General features: G+C 43.2%; 1 protein-coding gene across 4 annotated transcripts in view; it reads left to right on the forward strand.

Moving 5' to 3' along the window:
• The window catches only part of LOC122564519 (rab effector MyRIP-like), a 380,608-nt gene that overhangs the window by 19,079 nt on the left and 341,581 nt on the right, over positions 1-19,948 (forward strand). For all 4 annotated transcript variants that reach the window (XM_043719525.1, XM_043719523.1, XM_043719524.1 and 1 more), the window contains exon 2: positions 9,023-9,179. In XM_043719525.1, coding sequence (XP_043575460.1) covers positions 9,070-9,179 — 110 coding nt within the window. In that variant the 5' untranslated portion in view covers positions 9,023-9,069. The remainder of the gene's footprint in view (positions 1-9,022; positions 9,180-19,948) is intronic.

The following is a 19,948-nucleotide window of genomic DNA, read 5'->3' on the forward strand; positions in this document are numbered from 1 at the left end:
GTCTCACTCTCTCTCACACACACTCGCTCTCACGCACACAAGTCCAACTGACCCTCCAAAGGGTAACCCACCTAGATCCATTCCCCTACCCTATATTTACCCATGACTAATGCACCTATCACCATGGGCAATTTAGCATGGCCAATTCACCTGACCTGTGCCTCTTTGGATTGTGGGAGGAAACTGGAGTATCCGGAGGAAACCCACGCAGACGCTGGGAGAATGTGCAGACTCCACATAGAGAGTCACCCAAGGTGGGAATTGAACCTGGGTCCCTGGTGCTGAGAGGCAGTAGTGCTAACCACTGAGCCACCATGCCGCCCACTTATCACTCCAAGTGTCTGGAAAAGGCAGGGAGTTTAGGTTCACAGCCTGTGGTCTATCAATTGATGGTGTGGTAAACTGTACTTTTCAGGGTGTAGAGTATTTAAGTACAACTAAATAAAATCCTTATTCTTTCTCAGGAGATCTTTAATGGTGTCTGTCCATCGAATTCACTATTAGCCTGAGGGTAGCTTGGTTGATTTGTGCTGTGGTCAAATCCATATGAGGCTGGTAAAGATTACAAACACTCAGTGGTGAAGTGGGGTCGATTGCCATAGAAGACAATGGTGAGAAAGTGAGGGCTGCAGATGCTGGAAAAGCACAGCCGGTCAGGCAGCATCCAAGGAACAGGAGAGTCGACCGTTTGAACATAAGCCCTTCATCAGGAATGCCTGACCGGCTGTGCTTTTCCAGCACCACACTTTTTGACCATAGAAGACAATATCCAGGAATGGACAGTATTCCTTCTGAGAGGTTTTATTGGCCTCAGAGGTGAGCAGCTAGCTTCTGGACCTCAATCCAACAGAAGTAATAATCCACAAGGATGAGAGAGACTTTCTTCTTCTTGTCAGTCGGTCCGCACCAAGGTACTCCCTTTGCTTGGCTGGAAAGGAAGAGGACAGAAGAATTTCATTCTGCTCCTGTCTGTCAGTGGCAGAGTTAGACTCCATCTTCTTGGGAATATGAGATATCTGTCCACCAAATGTATTGCTGTACCCAGACCCAGCCCTTGGAAATGCCAACGGGTCACTGGTGAACTCTGCAGAGGGAGCCCTGATGGAAAGCTGATGACGTCACCAACATCCCATCCTAGACCCAGAGGTCACCAATGATGCTTAAAAGTATTGCTGTCAGGGGCTGCTTACCAGGGGCATGCTGTGTCCAGCTGTCAAGGTAGTTAGCATGAATTTGCACATATTCTCCATCACACCGTTGAGCCTTTCACAACCTCCTGCGGCGTCCTCACTGTTGCTGGCAAATACTGAGTAGTTAAAGCCATGACAATTTTGACTCAATGTACAAAATTGTCACATTTATGATAAAGTAAAAGCAAAGTGCTATGGATGCTGTAAATCCTTGGAGAAACTCGGCAGGTCTTCCAATAATGAAGTAGTGATAGATGATCTGCAGTACGCATTGGGCAATTCTGAAGCTTGAGCTAACAAGTGGCATAAAAATGGTGAAACTGTTTTGCTGTGTTCTTTAAAAGTACTTCTATGCTAGTACAGTATGGAAGACAATTGCATTACCGAATCAGTATTTGAGAGATTAGATTAGGTTAGATTAGATTAGGTTAGATTAGATTCCCTACAGTGTGGAAACACGCCCTTCGGCCCAACTAGTCCACACTGACCCTCTGAGAACAACCCACCCAGACCCATTCCCCCCCTGACACCTAACACTACCTGCAGTTTAGCATGGCCAATTCCTGTAGGAAAGGATACAGTAAGGTTTTTGTTGGAGTAATAGATTTTATTTTATAACTACCTTGTAAAAATTAAATGTAGCTTACTAGCTGATGGCAGGTGTTATTTTACCAGTTTGACCTCTGGTCTCTGTGACATATTTGTAATTTCATGTGGCCAATAGTCTGGAGTTACCTTTTTTTCAACTGGCCTTTGACCTTTTAAATGTCATTTCTTAGTCCATCCAAAATTAAGTCACTTTGTTCTCTGGTCTTCATTCATGGTGATATAGGCAGGTGTACGTGGTTGTCTGAGCCATTAAGTAACCTCGCTCATTTCCATGATGATGGTGGTGTTACACTAGACTTAACTCTCAGAGTCCGAATTGCTGTAGCATCCATTTTACATGGATGTTGTATTTTCGAGCAATGAATAGTTGGATTAGGGAAAATAGAGCAGTTTTCTTTCCAACATATTTCTCAGCAGGACACTCCGTTGTTAGGAGAAAGTGAGGCGTGCAGATGCTGGAGATCAGAGCTGAAAATGTGTTGCTGGAAAAGCGCAGCAGGTCAGGCAGCATCCAAGGAACAGGAGAATTGACGTTTCGGACGTTTGGGTGGCACGGTGGCACAGTGGTTAGCACTGCTGCCTCGCAGCGCCAGAGACCCGGTTTCAATTCCCGCCTCAGGCGACTGACTGTGTGGAGTTTGCACGTTCTCCCCGTGTCTGCGTGGGTTTCCTCCGGGTGCTCCGGTTTCCTCCCACAGTCCAAAGATGTGCAGGTCAGGTGAATTGGCCATGCTAAATTGCCCGTAGTGTTAGGTAAGGGGTAAATGTAGGGGTATGGGTGGGTTACGCTTCGGCGGGTCGGTGTGGACTTGTTGGGCCGAAGGGCCTGTTTCCACACTGTAAAGTAATCTAATCATAAGCCCTTCTCTCCGTTGTTAGTGTGTGTTGAGAAGACTTGGAGGCTGACAATCAGCCTGTTTGACTGTGTCATGAACAGGCCTTCCTTTTCCTGATGAAGGGCTCCTGCCCAAAACATCAGTTCTCCTTCTCGGATGCTGGCTGACCTGCTGTGCTTTTCCAGCACCACACACTCTCGACTCTGATCTCCAGCATTTGCAGTCCTCACTTTCTCCTTGGCCTGCCTTTGCTGTCAAGTTCAGGAGTGGGGTTAGAGCCTGTGCTCTGAGGCAGGTATCCCATCCACTACATTGTGAAACCTCCAATGGAGACTGTGATTTGGTTTTTTTTTGACCTTAATCCAGTCTCCATGTGCTTCACCTTCACAAACTATTGTTAGAAATTGGGAGGAGGTTTCATATTCTCAGCTGACTCTAAGAACTTGCAAACATTGGTTGGAAGAGGAGAATTTAGATCACTAATCTTACTTTGATTTGAATACAGACCCTAGTTCATTGATTTCAAGATCTATACCACTTTGTCGAAGGCATGATTTTCTTACTCACTTATTGTTAACCTCCTTTCCAAATGGATTGACTTTCCTGTTGGGATTGGCACTGCAGATGTTGACTTTTCTCTCAGCACATCAACCAAGTGGCCATTAGTCATGAGTCAGTGGTGAATATGACTGAGGCTCAGTGTTATAGTGCTGTTGGCTCTGAGGTTGTGGGTTTAAGTTCCAATCCAAGACTTGAGCACAGTAAACAAGGCTGACACTACCAATGAGGTGTCGAGACTGTGCTGTGGTATCAGAGATGGTGTCTTGTGGATAAGAGCTCTGTCTGCTCTCTCAGGGGACCTGAAAAATCATATGCTATTACTTCAAACAAAAGTAGGCTTGTTACCCCTGGTGTCCTAGCCAATGTTTATCCAGCATCCGCATGACTTAAACACATGACTCAGTTATTACCATATTGCAGCTTGTGGGAGCTTGCTGTGCACATTGGCTGCTAAATTTCCTAATTTACAGTAGTGACTAACTTCAAAAAGTACTTCTTTGACTGTAAAATGCTTTGGTGGTGCAAGGTGTTTTATAAATGTGAATCTTTTTCATTCTTCCCATATTTCAAGGTTAGAAAGCTGCTTCCTACATAGTGTATGAATATTTACATTGTCCCCAGTTGGAAATTCAGGAGCAGGAGTGCAGTTTAACCAGCAAGCAATGCCCAACTGACATAAGCTAACTCCAAATAGCTTAAGATGGTTCTAGTCTGCAGAACCTACAAATACCACTTACCAACTGAATCAGGCAGACTGTACCCAGCTCTAAAATATATTTGTTCACTTGAGTGGCATAATGTTTAATACCCAAGCCATAATTTTGATGGTGTAACAGGCTGTGAAATTAATTGCAATAATTGATGTGTATTAGCCATTGATTTTATTGAATACAGTTATTCAGATTCACAGAAACACATGATGGGGCTGCATTAGAGTACACTTTAGTTCCACTAATGTGAATACTATATGAATAGCAGAATGATTTAGGTCTGTATTTAGTCATACCAATTATTATATTTATTTGCATTAACTATATTGACAGCAGTCTGTCATGTCCCTGCTCAATTTGTGAAAGCCTTCCAACAATGGCTTTCAAATTGGCACAGTTACCCAGGTTTTCACCGGGTCTGTCCACCTGTCGTTTTATAAGTGCAATCCAACATAGCCACTCTTGGCCCACAGTCAAGCATTCATAATGAGGCCATCAGTTTAGTCTGCTTTTGTTGATACAGTTTCCAGATAGCCTCATAATAAAGTCAGTACATGCCAAATTGACTGTGTTTTGAATTACTGTCCAAGATGAATGTTTAACTCTATCTATTTTAATGAGAGCATCACAATAAATCAGTAACAAGTCTGTATGTCTCATTTATCTGTTTGATTGAAGAATGTCCACTGAAATAATTTTAATTTTCTGTTTTGATGACTCAAACTACTAAATCCTCATAGTTCCACTCTAACATGCACAGTCTCTATCTATGACATTTGGAGTATTTTTCATGATATTGGGTTAGCCAAACCTCCCAAGGTGATGGCCAACAATAAACCGATTCGTTCATCAACTAAAGACTGCATGCACAACATTACTCTGAAATAGCTATTTCTTTAAGTTGCAAGTTCAGCTGTCAGGTTAACAATACTGATTGAGAAAAATTTAAATTCTTTAACTGAAGATGAAATTACATAATACCTAATAAGAAAAACTAGGGGAAAATCATAAATAAAGATGATGGTTGATAGCAATATTAAGAATGTGATGTGTCATGTTCGATGGTCGGATATGTGCTCAATCTGGAGTACGTAGACTTTCTCCACCCTGCACATATCTGTATTAGCAGTCCATTGTCAATCATTTGGAAATGAACCAAGTCCTAGAGATGTACAGCACGAAAACAGACCCTTCCATCCAACATTTCCGTTATATCCTAACCTAACCTAGTCCCACCTGCCAGCACTTGGCCCATATCCCTCTCAACCCTTCCTATTCATGTACCTATCCAGATGCCTTTTAAATGTTGCAATTGTACCAGCCTCCACCACTTCCTCTGGCAGCTCATTCCATACACGCACCACCATCTGCGTGAAAAAGTTGCCCCTTAGGTCCCTTTTAAATGTTGCCCCTCTCCCCCTAAACCTATGCCCTCTAGTTTTGGACTCCCCCACCCCAGGGAAAAGACTTTGTCTATTTATCCTATCCATGCCTCTCATGATTCTGTAAACCTCTATAAGGTCACCCCTCTGCCTCCGACGCTCCACGTAAAACAGCCCCAGCCTGTTCAGCCTCTCCCCATAGCTCAAATCCTCTAACCCTGGCAACATCCTTGTAAATCTTTTTGGAACCCTTTCAAGTTTCACAATATATTTCCGATAAGGAGACCGGAATTGCATGCAATATTCCAACAGTGGCTTTACCAATGTCTTGTACAGCTGCAACATGACCTCCCAACTCCTGTACTCAATACTCTGACCAGTAAAGGAAAGCGATGAAAATTGCAATGATTTTATCTTATTCTTCATTTTGAATATTGGGATGAAAACTGAAGTCATATCTCACATTTTCATAATAAGATAGTTTCTACATCTAAAGTTTTTTTTTGTTATTAATAAGGAGTTTTACAGTATGCTGTTGCATTTTTGCTTTAGGGATTGGAAAGAGACATTGGATCTGTTTGAGTCCCAAAACTATCCCTAGTGGAAAATGGTTACTTTTTGGGATTTCTGCAGAGTTTGCCCCTGGATTGACATGGCGATAGGCTCCCTGTCAAATTCTGAATGTCACTTCAGACACCCCAAGGACAGCTCTGGTATAGGGAGGCAGCTTGCCATCATCCTTTTTCTATAAATGCTGACTCAGCCAGCGATGCCCACATCCCATGAATAAATTTGAAAGTGAGTTGTCAGAGCCCTGAGCCCATTCAGATGTCTTCGAGCTTCAGAGGAGCCCGTGACTGCAGTAGAGGGCTTCAGCATACCTTGGCCACTGTCATGGGAAGGTCTGTAAGCCAGGTCAGGGTGCTGGTCCCTTGGCCCAAGGCTGGCTTCCCCCCTCCAGGCAGTTAACCTTGCCAACCTCTCCCCATCACCTGCGGTTGGGCTAGGAATGGACAATCCCGGAGATAACTTGGCTGGCCACTGTGTAGGGGAACATAGCCTGCCTCAACAATAAAATCTAGCACCCACAAACCAGAAACTCTTAACCCTAACCCATTTCTTCCCAATTGTATAAAGCCTGCAAGTTGAGCTTGCAGTCTTGACCAATTCCTTCCTTTTCTGGGCTGTGGAATGGAAATTTGTCAGCACCATGTGTTGCTAGCTGAAGTACAGTCACTTCAAAAGATTATCAAACATCAATTTTCAAAGTTGCACCATCATGAGATTTTTTTTGAAGTAACTCAATGTTAGGATTTTTTTTTAAAAGGAACCATAAAATCATTGGGGCGGCAAATACATGTTGTAAGTACCTCTTACATTTCATTCTAATCCTGGAGAACCTATTGAGTGCTATTTGTCGTGAACATGAAAGAACTAAACCGTGGAGCAATGCATTGTTTCTCTCCAACTACCCCTTCTATATCTTTCCCTTTGTAAAAATTCAAAGAATAGACGCATTTTATTAAATCCTGCGATTTAATCTTGCAATGCAAATCTGACTAATTGAGAATAAACAGAAAGTACTGGAACTTTGAGGTTTTTTCTTCAGAACTGGAACTTGAAGGTATGGTGTACTTGATTTTCCAAAAGGAATCTGATAAGATGCCATACCAAACTTTGCTGCAGAAAATAATCGCTCATGCTGTCAGATTTAATGTATTAACGCAGATGAAGGATTGGTTATCTTATTACCCAAGAAGCAGAATGTACAGATAAATGGATCATTTTTCGTTTGTAACTAGTGAAGTGCCACAGGGATTAGTACTGGAGTGTTAATATGTACATATCAATGACTTGAAGGATGGTAGTTTAGTTTCCAGATGAAGCTAAGTTGTGTAGGAAAGTAAGGCAGAGTTGAGAGCAGGTGGAGAATCTGTAAAAGGATATAGATAGCTAAAGTGAGTGGGCAAACATTTAGCAGATGGAATTTAATAGGGGAAAATGTAAACTTTGATGGGAAGAATTGAAAAGCAGCACAATATGTTAAACGGCAAGGGATTGCAGACTCCCGTACCCACAAAGGATTACAATGTTACTTTACAGGTATAGCAAGGGACTCAAAGCGAATGGAACCTTGGCACTTATTGCGAGTGGAATACAATGTTAAAGAAGGGAGGTTTTACTGCAGCTGCGCAGCTGAGACCATACAGAGTCATAGAGTCCTACAGCACGGAGACAGGCCCTTCTGCCCAAACTGGTCCACACTGAACAAAGTGTCCATCCATGCTAACCCCATTTACCTGCACTTGGCCCATATCCTTCTAAATGTTTCCTATCCATGTATTTGTCCAAATGCCTTTTTAATTGTCGTTAATGTACCCACCTCAACCACTTCTGCTGGCAGCTCATTCCATTTACATACCACCCAACCCTGGGGAAAAAGACTGAGTGCATTCACCCTATCCATGCCTCTTATGGTCTAATACACTTCTATAAGATCCTCCCTCAGTCTCCTATGCTCTAAAGAAAAAGGTCCTAGCTTGTCCAAACCCCTCCCTATAAGTCAGACCATTGAGTCCTGGCAACACTCAAGTAAATTTCCTCTGCACTCTTTCCAGTTTAATAACATCCTTCCTCTAGCAAGGTGACCAAAACTGCAGGACTGTGTACAATTTTTGGTCTCCTTTATTTGGGAAAGGATATAATCGCATGAGAAGTGGTTCAGAGGTGGTTTTCCCTGACTCATTCCATTTCATGAAACAAATAACTGAGGATGCTGGAGATCTGAAATGAAAACAGAAAGCGCTGGAGAAACTCGGCAGGTCTGGCAGCATCTGTAGGACGAAAGCAAAGTTAAAGTTTTTAGTCTGGCAATTCTTCATCAGAAGTCGCCTCTTGTATTTAAGGCTAAAATTGGGGGCACAGATTGAAAGAAGAATCCTTCCTTTTAAAATGGAGATGAGGAGAATTTCTTTTTCTAGGTGTTCATTGGTCTGTGGAATTCTTTTCCTCAGAAAGATGAGGTCAGCTCACTGAAGTTGAGGCTGAACTAGACACGTTTTTGACAGACAAGAGTCGAGAGGAGATAAAACCATGACCAGATCAGCCATGATCTTATTGAATGGTGGAGGAGGTCTGAAGGGTCACGTGGCCAACCCTGGAATCTACGTAACAGGTTTTAACTAAAATACATTGGGGGATGGTGGGGAGAACAAAAGGGGAGAGGCATGTCTGCTGGAGAGCAGGTGAGATTAAATGGCCAAAGGTTGATAGTGCATGGTGAAACAGAGACACTCATAGGGCAACAACAGATGCGCAGAAGAGGTGTAAGTAGCAGCAGCATTACCACAACAACGTCTAATATCTGGAAAGAAATTGGGGCAATGATCATAATCTGAAACTTTTGATGAGCTCAGAAGGTTGTAAAATCAAATTGATTTAACTTTCCAGAAATTATTAATACTTCGTTTTGAACAACCACAGATTGTTCACAAAGGGGACCCTGACCCCTGATGTGTGCCAGTCTTGTCTCACAGAAGAATTGACGATTGGGCATAAGTCTTTCATCAGGATTCCTGCTCCTCGGATGCTGCCTGACCTGCTGTACTTTTCTAACACCACATTTTCGACTGAGCTCCAGCATCTGCAGTCTTCACTTTCCTCCAGCCTTGTGTAAGGATAGATCAAACTACTTGGATATCCTAATGTGTTCAGACCCTTTTCTTCTGCTTTAGGTATTCTTTCTGGTGATTGAAGCACATCTTGGAACAAGGTATTAAGCATGGGAAAAAACCTTGACTTGTCTGGATTGACAGATGATGAAGCTGAACATGTGCTACAGGTTGTCCAGCGGGATTTTGATCTCCGGAAGAAGGAACAAGAACGACTGAGGTAGGAGTTAGCTCTCGCGAGTGCTTTTCTTTGCGTTTTAGTTCAGTTTATTGTTGGAAATCCGTAACCCAATTTTGGAAATAAGCTCAGTCGATATTTGTTATCGAAGGGGTTTTTCTGCAACGAAAATTGTATATTACAAGTACTGAAGCACTTTCAGAATCTTGAGCATATTGGATTTCAGGAACAGATTATATTTCATTGGCAAATTCATTATAATGTAGGAATTATATAATATTGAGTAAGGTTTGTGTGCAGTCACATGCACCACTACTTGTGATTTCTGTAGTGATTGTAACAAGGTCAGCCAGTTGGCACTCATAGAATATGGTTTCCCTATTTGGGGCTGTTAATCTGGTCCAATCAGGGGGCCCTGGCTGATATATAAGAAGGGGGAGTATCAGAGATACTGACACACGAACATCTGAATCTGAATGAGGCAGTACTGAAGGACAGTTTGTGTGAATAATGGGAGGTTGTTGATAGGCAACTGGCCTTTGGGGAATTATTTGATATTCCTTATCAACTTTTGGTATGAGTTTGCTTCCAACGAGGTGTTTTACCCCTGTGAGGTAATGCTTCTGTCGTTTCCTGTAATGTAAGAAACTGGGTTCCACTGTAATGGTATTGAAGAATCCAACAGATATTTACAACCAACTATGTACAAACATTATGTTCCTCAGGCATAGTGTGTCTGGGCTAATATTAAGCTATACGATTGCAACAGAGCAGCAAGCTTCCGGTAGTGACTTGCTTCAGGTGATCGGAGGGAAGCTGGACTATGATACGGTTGATGAGGTCATGAGTCCATCGCTTAAAGACACGCTGACTGTGATTCATAATGCAACTGCACTTGGTATGAGCTTCTCATTATTTCACAGAAACAAGTTCTTGCTGTTGCTAGTTTGGTTCAGTGTAATTTTTTTTGAATATCACCAACTGAATTGTACTAGAGATAGTCTAACAATATCTTAACTGTCATTTAGTTTGCTGTTGTGCTGACTCTGAAACATGCTTACAGTCTGCTTTCTGCTGGATGAGAAGGCACTCTCATTGCTTTGCTTAGTAAAAGAAAAATACTGCGGAGGCAAAAATAGAAATTGCTGGAAAAGCTCAGCAGGTCTGGCAGCATCTGTGGAGAGAATTAGAGTTAACTCTTTGGGGCAAGTGACCCTTCCTCAAAATACTGCAGAGGCTGGACCTCTGATATAGCGAGTTTTGAGAAGGTTTGTAGCTCAGGTTGAGGTTCTGGATGTAGGTTTGCTCGCTGAGCTGGAAGGTTCACTTCCAGACGTTTTGTCATTATACTAGGTAACCTCTTCAGTGAGCCTCTGGGCGTTGCACTGCTGCTTTCTATTTATATGTTTGGGTTTCTTTGGCTCTGATATAATTAAACAAAGTGCTGGAAAAGCTCCACGGTCCAGGTGGTATTGGTAAGATGAGAAAGTGTTTAAGGTTCTGAATCCAATATGATTCTTATTGGAAGAGAGATATTGGGTTTGGGACACTAGCTCTGCTTCATTCTTAACAGATGTTGCTGGAGTTGGGTGAGCTGCCTTTATAATATGACGTTTCTGAAAATTGGGATGAAATACAATTAATTCAACTAGAGTTATCTATCCCTTAACAGATATTGCCTTCTGTGGGGAGCACCTGATTCAGTCTCTTTTCAGTAGGCTGTGCGCTGGATGTTGCCCGGTGTGCATTTTTATAAACCTTTCAATCTCTCAAACCCTGCACTGCTGAAACACCCTGGGCATCTTTGCAGTTCCATCCTTGCTCATCAGATAATGAGTCCGCTTTTGAACGCATCTGCTGGTCGAGTTAACCTTTGTTACCTGACTCAGCACCTCAGAAAAACATGAGCTGTTTGAGTCACAGCCCAGATGGTTAATGTGATGATGCAGGACCATCTGCATATTCCCATCACTTCAGTGAATCACCAACAGCAGCTCCTTCTCTGATAACGACCTCCTGAAGTGATAAAGTTCTGCCTGCCTTTGCCCGTTCCAAGTGCTATATTCTGTCCTTTTATTGCCTTTTAAACTAGGTCAGTTTGATGATGTACCTCATGACAGTTAAAGAGAGCCAATTTCTAAAACCTTTGAAAAAAATCCTGCAATTTTAGAAGGGGATGGTGCAGTAGTGATAATGCCACCATGCACATAGTCGAGATAGTCAGGTTAGTGCTTTAGGGACGTGAGTTCAAACCCAACCCCTGTATCTGATTGCATTTTAAATTCAGTTAATAAGCTTGGATTATAAAACTGTACTCCGTGATGCTGACAATGAAACTACCACTGTTGTAAAAACCCATCTGCTTCACTTTTATGGTTAGGGAAGGAGATACTTTGACCTGACCTAGTCTGGCTGAAGTTTGATTCCAGACCCACAGCAACGTGGCTGGCTCATAGTTTCCCTCTGAAATGGCTGAGCAAGCCCCACAGTTGAAGATCTGTTTGGGATGCACCAAAAATACTGACCTCATTAGAGATGCCCACATCGTAAGAAAGAATAAGGAACAAGGAAAAACCACCTTTTCATATCCATAAGGCTTCCTACAAATTTCTTTGATAGTCATCAGGAAAGGAGGATTTTTGCATTCATCTGTCACGAGCCAGGACTTTATACCCAATGAAGCGTGTTATTAAAAAGCTTCTGGTCGCTGTTGTAAAATAGGAAATGCAAGCTCAGTTGGCTGGATGGCAGGTTTGCGATACGCAGTGATACCAACAGTGTGGGTTCAATTCCCACACTGGCTAAGGTTACTGTGAAGGACTCTCTGTCTCACCCTCACCTGAGATATGGGTTAATACCATCTGTGTCTCTCTAATGAGAGAGCAGCTTTATCATCTGGTAAGACTCTGGTGACTTTACCTTTTATAGAAAACACAGCATCCAAGTTTTGCCAAACAAGCTTCCCCAGTCAGGGGTGTGATGCTGTCCAGGTATTCTGTTTCTGTGATGTTGATTGTGGGATAAATATTAGCCAGGACACAACCCTCTTCAAAATGGTGTCGTGGGATCTCTTAGCATCTACTTGAGAGGGCGGATCAATCTTCGTTTTAACGCCTCATAAGAAGGTTGGCACCTCCAATACTGTAGGCCTTCTCTCCACACTGCAGTGGAGTGTCCACAAGACCATGGTAGACTATTCAGGCAACCAAGTATACTGTGCCATTCAGTGAGATCATAGCTGATCTGATTATGCTCTTCTCCATTTTCCTGCCTATTCCTCATAACCCTTGATTCCCTTTACTGATCAAAAATCTGTCTATCTCAGCGTTAACAACACAGCCTTCTGTGGTAAGAAATTTCACAAATTTGCTACTGGTTTTAGAAATGGTGTTTCACCTCATCTCTGACTTCATGGGTGACCCATATTCTGAGACCTGCCGTAGTTTTTCTTTAGTGAGCAACTCCCAGCAAGAATTGGTGCTTAAACCCACGAATGCCTCTCTCTGAGGTGAGACTGCACTTGCTGAGACGTGGATGTGGAGCATCACTGTGGGAGAGAGTGGGGTTAACCAACTTCCATGATTTTATGCGCTGAACATGTACAATCCAATACACCAGTGCCCTCCATTTCTAGCATTTACTGTTACTGTAAAAGCAGCCTGATTAATCAAATAAAATGTTCTTTTAATCCTTCCTAATAAATTCCATCACAGCTGTCGGTCTGACCTCAAACTCTTGATTTCATGAAAGTACCTTTTCAAAACAAATATGAATTTTTAGGAAGAACCAGACGGATTTGTTCTTCAGGGTCTTATCCCCCATTATCACCTCACTGCATTTTCCAGCATATCTGCTATTTCTGGTGTCACTCTGCAAAGTGAAGGAAAGTAGCTGTGGGAGATCTGAGGAAACTGGGCAGGGATTATACTGGGAATAATCAGAAGAATATTAAAGTGCTCTGCAAATGGATCTGTAATAATGAGAATTGCCCAGTGTAAGCCTGTGAGAGGATTGTGAACTCCAGAATCAACGGGGATGAGCAGGAAGCTGGGACAGTGACTGTTGGAGAAGAGGAGATTGAGAAGGAGATTGGCTGGAGGTTTAAGATCATGAGATGTCTGGACAGACTGGGTAGCGTGAACCTATTCCCACAAGTGCAGGGTCAAGAACCAGAGGAGAGATTAATTTAAAGGGGATTGACAAAAGAACCAACAATATCATGAGGAGAAGTGTGTTTTGAGCAGTAAATGGTTAGGGTCTGCAATAATCTTTCTTTGGAGGAAGATTCAACCTTGGCTTTGAACAATAGATTGGAGCATCAGATGACAATCTCATTTGCTTTGGGGGCGGGGGAAGTTTGCTAAATTCCTCAAGGAGAGGGGTAACGCAGAGACACAATGGATCAAATAACTAACTGCTGCACTGCAGTCGTTCTTTACTTCCATGGTGAGCTATTAAGGCTGAGCACAACAAAGCATCTATCAGACCCGAAGGGTATTAGAGCTGGAGTAAACCTCTAATTGGTTTAAAGCAATAAAAAAGTATGGTCATCATTATAGTCTTACCAGACTAGAGGGCTGCTGTCTCAGAGATATGGCCGATGGGGCTTAACCTGAGGGCCACCAGGCCTACGTTGATGCAGGAAGTGAACCCACACTGTTGGCATCACTCTACATTGTAAGTGAGCCACCTGACTAGCTGAGCTAACCGACTCCCTTACAGTAATATGATAATCATAAGTACCAGCTGGGACAGATCCAAGGCTCCTAAGGGAAATGGTCGATTAGACATGTGCAGGTTAGGTAAATTGGCCATGCTAAATTGCCCAAAGTGTTCAGGGATGTGTGGGCTAGGTGCATTAGTCAGAGGAAATGTGGAGTAATAGGGTGAGGAAGTGGGCCTGGGTGGGATACTCTTCAGAGGGTCACTCTGGACTTGTTGGGCCAAATGGACTGTTTCCACACTAGGGATTCTGTGATGTAAATACTTGAGATGTTACATTTTGAAGGAGATGTTTACCTTGCCCACTGGTATAAACATATAGGTTGGAACCCATGGTATAATTAGGACTCATGGGATTGGTGATAATGGATTGGATTTTCATGGACTTGTATAAATGTATAGATTACTTGTATAATAAGTAATCTAATCTAATCTAAAAAAAAATGCTGGACAGCACCAGATTCCTGCCTCCATTTCTGCTTCCCACCTCTGAGGAGATGTTTCCATTGCCAACTTGGCCATCTTCATTGCAAGACCAGGCAACACGAAGTTCCCATTCAATTAACATGGAATCTAGCTTTGTATAGACTCATGGCTCTTGGCTCCTTTTAGGGGCATCTTGAGTTATAGTCTGGGTATGATTTCAAAGGGTCTTTTCATGACCCTCTTATGCCCCTCCAACCACCTTCAATGGCCGTTCATAAATTCTATGTCCATCTGTAGTACCTTCACGGCCCATTCACTCAGCATTGCCTCTGTACGAACCAATGGGTCTTCTACCAATGGCAAACGTGGAACTGTTAAAAGAAAGTAATAACCATTGGTTAACTTTCTTATAAACCGTGCAGCTGCAACAAGCTATAAAAATGTTAATCACCAGGCACTTAAAATGTCAATAACAAAATATAAGCATGCAATACCTCTTTACCTTGTGGAAATAAACACTGAGCCAGTGACAAAGTAGATCACCTATTAAAAGCTTGTAAACTTACTAATCAAGAAATCGCATCCCATCTGTACCCCTGTTTTAACAAACTATTAGAAATCTTGGTTCGTAGCCAAGTCACATTGTGCATGGAGGCTATTGGGTATTGAGGAGGGAGACCGTTGGACGGCTGAAGTGAGGGCTGGTTGGACCTCTGCTGAGGAAGGTGACTGAGAGCAAGAACGTACCATAAGATGGAGGCATTCATCCTCATGACGGCAATGGCATCCAATAAATAGTGGCCCAGGGATTAATCTGTGCAAATATTGTCTCCAAATGACGGCAACTGCCAACAAATGTGCTGTTTGAGACCTTTCAGCTCCTTTTAAACATGAGTCAGTGACCCTCTGTCCCTGCTTCTTCTGTGAGGAAATGTGTTGCAGATACACAGCATGCACCTATTTGCCTCCCTCTTTCCTGCTGTGGGAATGTTGGCCCCTCAAAGGCTTTAATTAACGTCCTACTGCTACTAGGCCGGTTGCCATCTGTGCACTCAGCTTGCTCTTGGCAGAAACATTCAGAGGGAGAGCTTCACTTTTTTTTTTCCAGCCCGTGGGATGTTGGAGTTCACCCCATCCCCCAATATTTCACGAACAAACAACCATTTATGGTCGCCGGGAGGTGAGGTCTATGGTACTTGTGGTGGTAGATTGGGAATAAATGATTATATTTTCTTCAGCCGTCCCTGTCCCAAGAATAATAACTGGTTATTATCAGGATCCCTGAAGAAGGGCTTATGCCCGAAACGTCGATTCTCCTGCTCTTTTGATGCTGCCTGACCTGCTGCGCTTTTCCAGCAACACATTTTTAAGCTATTATCAGGATCCACCAGCCTAGATTGCCACATTGATTACTGTTAACATGATCAGAGCTGACTGCTGAGCAGCTAGAGACTAAAACAAAGACAAGTTACATTCACTGGTCATATTTCATCATTTGCCTGTGTTTATGACACAACAGTTCTTCTTGTCTGCCGGAGACACTGTCTGTCTGCAATGGCTGAATAAAGCCAATACGGTCCATTTGTTTATGACCTCCACCGTTAGATAATACTGTTGTATCACCAGTGAATTTTCAGGCTGTTTGATTTGATTTATTATTGTCACATGTACCTAGGTACAGTGAAAAGTTTTGTTTTCTGTGCAGTACAAAGATCATAGGAATAATAGAACAGAGCCAGGAATACAGGCAGCAGACAAGATGCACAAAGAGTGAGATCAACATGAAATTTGGGAGGTGCATTCAGCAGTTTAATACCAGTGGGGAAGAAGCTGTTCTTGAACCTGTTGGTACATGTGTTCCATGTCTCTTTGTTCCTCTGTCTCTCATCCCTGTAGTGTGGGAGCAGGCCATGTGCACCATCGAGTCCACACCAACCCTACAAAGAGCATCCCAGCCTGATCCAGTCCCTCCACCCTATCCCAGTAATCCTGCATTTCCACCTAGCCCACAGATCCCTGTGCACTATAGGACAATTTAACATGGGCAATCCATTAACCTGCATGTCCTCGGACTGTGGGAGGAGACCCACACAGCACTGGGAGAATGTGCTTACTCCACGCAGACTGTTGACTGAGGGTGGAATCAAACCTGGGCCCCTGGTGCTGTCAGGCAACAGTGCGAGTCATTGTGCCACCCTGGTTATGGTTCATCATGTTGTGCCACCAAATGGTACAGCTTTCATGGCAGTTCCTCCCATGCATCAAGGTCAGTCTGTTCCCTTTCCAATGAGTTCACTTGGTGTGCTGGTTTGCATGTAGTTCAGATGAAGGCCAGTAATGGGGTTCAAGTCTCTTTGCGGCGGAGGTAGACATTGGACCTGCTCCTGAATGGGGAAGGCAAAGGGCAAACCACCAATAACTCAGACTCCTCAGACGTTGCTCGGAGTGAAGCGTCAGCCTGACAGTGAGCCAAGGCAGAGCATCCATGACATGATGTTGAATGAGAGACCAATACTTTATAAGCAGAGAGCTTGAATGTGGTTTGATTGCCCCAGAGGCAGGATTATAACTTTGTGTGTAGTTCTTCAGTCATTGCTCAATGTCTTTGGGCATGTGTCAGGAGCAGTGTATGACTAAAGCCTGAATTCAGAAACACCACCCAAGCATCACTTTGGTGGCAAGAACAGGAAGGCAGATTACTACTTAAAGGAGCAGTACAACGAGATCTAGGTGTTCTTGTATATTAGTCAATGAAAGCAAGCATGCAGGTACAGCAGGCAGTGAAGAAAGCTAATAGCATGCTGGCCTTCATAACAAGAGGAATTGAGCATAGAAGCAAAGAGGTCCTTCTGCAGCTGTACAGGGCCCTGGTGAGACCGCACCTGGAGTACTATGTGCAGTTCTGGTCTCCAAATTTGAGGAAAGACATTCTGGCTATTGAGGGAGTGCAGCGTAGGTTCACGAGGTCAATTCCCAGAATGGTGGGACTATCTTACACTGAAAGACTGGACCGACTGGGCTTGTACATGCTTGAGTTTAGAAGGCTGGGAGGGGATCTGATTGAAACGTTGAAGATTAATAAAGGATTGGAGACTTAGGAGGCAGGAAACATGTTTCCGCTGATGGGTGAGTCCCGAACCAGAGGACACAGTTTAAAAATAAAGGGTAGGCCACTTAGAACAGAGTTGAGGAGAAACTTCTTCACCCAGAGAGTGGTGGGTGTATGGAATGCTCTGCCCCAGAGGGCTGTGGAGGCCAAATCTCTGGATACTTTCAAGAAAGAGTTGGATAGAGCTCTTAGGGATAGTGGATTCAAGGGTTATGGGGATAAGGCAGGAACAGGATACTGATTGAGGATGATCAGCCATGATCATAATGAATGGTGGTACTGGCTCGAAGGGCAGAATGGCCTACTCCTGCACCTGTTGTCATCTATGAAAAACTGGGCCTTCACGTGAAAACACTTGTTTTGGTAACTTTGTTCAGGGCCATTAAAACTGGGCTGAAACAAGTACCCAGCCAGCTGGAATCACCTTCACTGCTTCTTGATGACTCGTTTAAAGCTCTTTCATTTGATTTCCAGTTGGTTAGTTTTGTTATGGACCAGGCCAGACCCCCTCAAAACATTTCAAGAAAGTGGCCCAGACACTAACTTTGCAAGGTTTTTTAATGCGGATATTCCAGGAGAGATGCAGCTGGTCAAACCACTTAGTTTTAAATGAAGCAGAATTTATTTGCAAGATTAGTGAATGTAACGCAAACAAAAGAGAACAGCGTACCGAATAGCCTGACCTATCCGAAAACCCACCAGATTATCCCATCTTAATGATGCTGTTCCCAATGCTGGCAACAATCCCCATAAACACCCCTTGGCACAAAAGGTAAAATCAAACCCAGAGTCTGACAGGGGAGAAGCCAGAGAGAGAGGAGGATCAACATGGACCTGCTTTTTTGCAGTCCAGCAGACCTTTCGACTCTACTGCTAAAACCAAACCAAACCAGAGAAAAGTAGTGTGTGTGGGGCTGGAAACACACAGCAGGTCAGGCAGCATCCGAGGAGCAGGAAAGTCAACGTTTCGGGTGTAAGCCTTTCATCAGGAAACTGGAGAAGAGCTGAGCTGGGAGAACTGGCCACTCCCAATGTACAAGTGTGTTTTTTAAACTTGAAAGCATTTTGCCTGAGGCAGTATCCGTTAGCTGTATTCGAGCTGAACCTAAAACCCTTCCAAGCCCAGACCTTTTGGAACCCATGTGTTTTACGACCTCATTGGGGGAAAAGAAAAGCCAAGGACAATGTGACCTTGTTAAAGGAGCAGCATTGTCACAGCTTCTTCAGGGATGTGATAGTTTACTTCATAGACCACCCATGAGGCACCAGTGGAATAGTTACTTTAAGTTTACTCATTTAAAGTTTTATCATTTACAATTTTTTTGGGTCCACATCCTTTTTGGTTTCACTTAATAACAGAGCCTCATGTATTACTTTTCTTTCACATTTAATACTGTTACAACAATTTACAATTTTTTCACCTGGATCCATGGATGTGGAAGCTTGTCTTGTGTGCTAGCACTAATGATTAAATCATAGAATCCCTATAATGTGGAAGCAGGCCATTCAGTCCACTAAGTCTGTACCAGCTCACTGGAGAGCAATCCACTCAGACCCAGTCCCTACATGATCCTCTTGACCCTGTGTTTCCCATGGCCAATCCTCCTAACCTGTACATCTTTAGACTGTGGGAGGAAATGCACACAGACACTGAGAGAATGTGCAACCTGCATGCAGACAGTCACCCAGATCCCTGGCGTTGTGAGGCAGCGGTGCTAACCACTGAGCCTCCTGTGCTGGCAAACTGTTAATTGCCCAACTTGATAAGAACCAGAGCCGATGAGAGAACTGCCGTGTAATGAGTAGAAGTTGATCTCGTAGAAAAGTCAACCCCCAAAAGATCTGAAATTTTCCATATCTCATTATAAAGGTCGACCCTAGATCTTCACCGATAACAGATCAACATTTGAGAGTCAAGGTATTATCCTGTAAGTAAATGATAAGATGAGGAAATGAAGTTTTTTTTTCCCATGTTACTATGTGTTTGGTGTACAATTCACACTAATTTGGTGCTAAAGTTGCTGATTTCAGGTCAGAGTCAGGTGACAACCTCCCTCTGTGCAGCTCAGCTTACTGTGATTCGTTGTGTTTTTTCTCTATTCTGAGATCAATTGGGCTGTGCTAATGATAAGATATCTTGGACTGTAGCATGGATTTCAGACCCTGTGTAATAGTAGACTCTGTGGTATCTGTTTAATAGTTGACTCCATAAATTTAACCTTTTTTAAAAAAAAGTCTAAAAAATTAGACTTTTACACAAGTATATATGGTATGTATTGGGGAATGTTTGGCAACAGAGATGACATCTGGAGATCCTCCTATGCAGAGCAGGCCTCACCATATTCTGGAGTATGGCTCTGTCTAGTGACCCCACTGCATGTTGCTGTAAGTTCATGGTACAGGATTTAATTACTCAAGGCTGTGGGACAAATGCTATTTCCACTTTGTGAGACTTTGTAAAGTAAATATTATTAATTCAACCACACGTTATACAGCTTCCCTGAAGTGAAAACGTTGCAAAGCCAGAATTAATAAATTCGAACTCCACGCTGCA

This window comes from Chiloscyllium plagiosum, chromosome 29, assembly GCF_004010195.1.
Source record: "Chiloscyllium plagiosum isolate BGI_BamShark_2017 chromosome 29, ASM401019v2, whole genome shotgun sequence".
NCBI classification, from domain to species: domain Eukaryota; kingdom Metazoa; phylum Chordata; class Chondrichthyes; order Orectolobiformes; family Hemiscylliidae; genus Chiloscyllium; species Chiloscyllium plagiosum.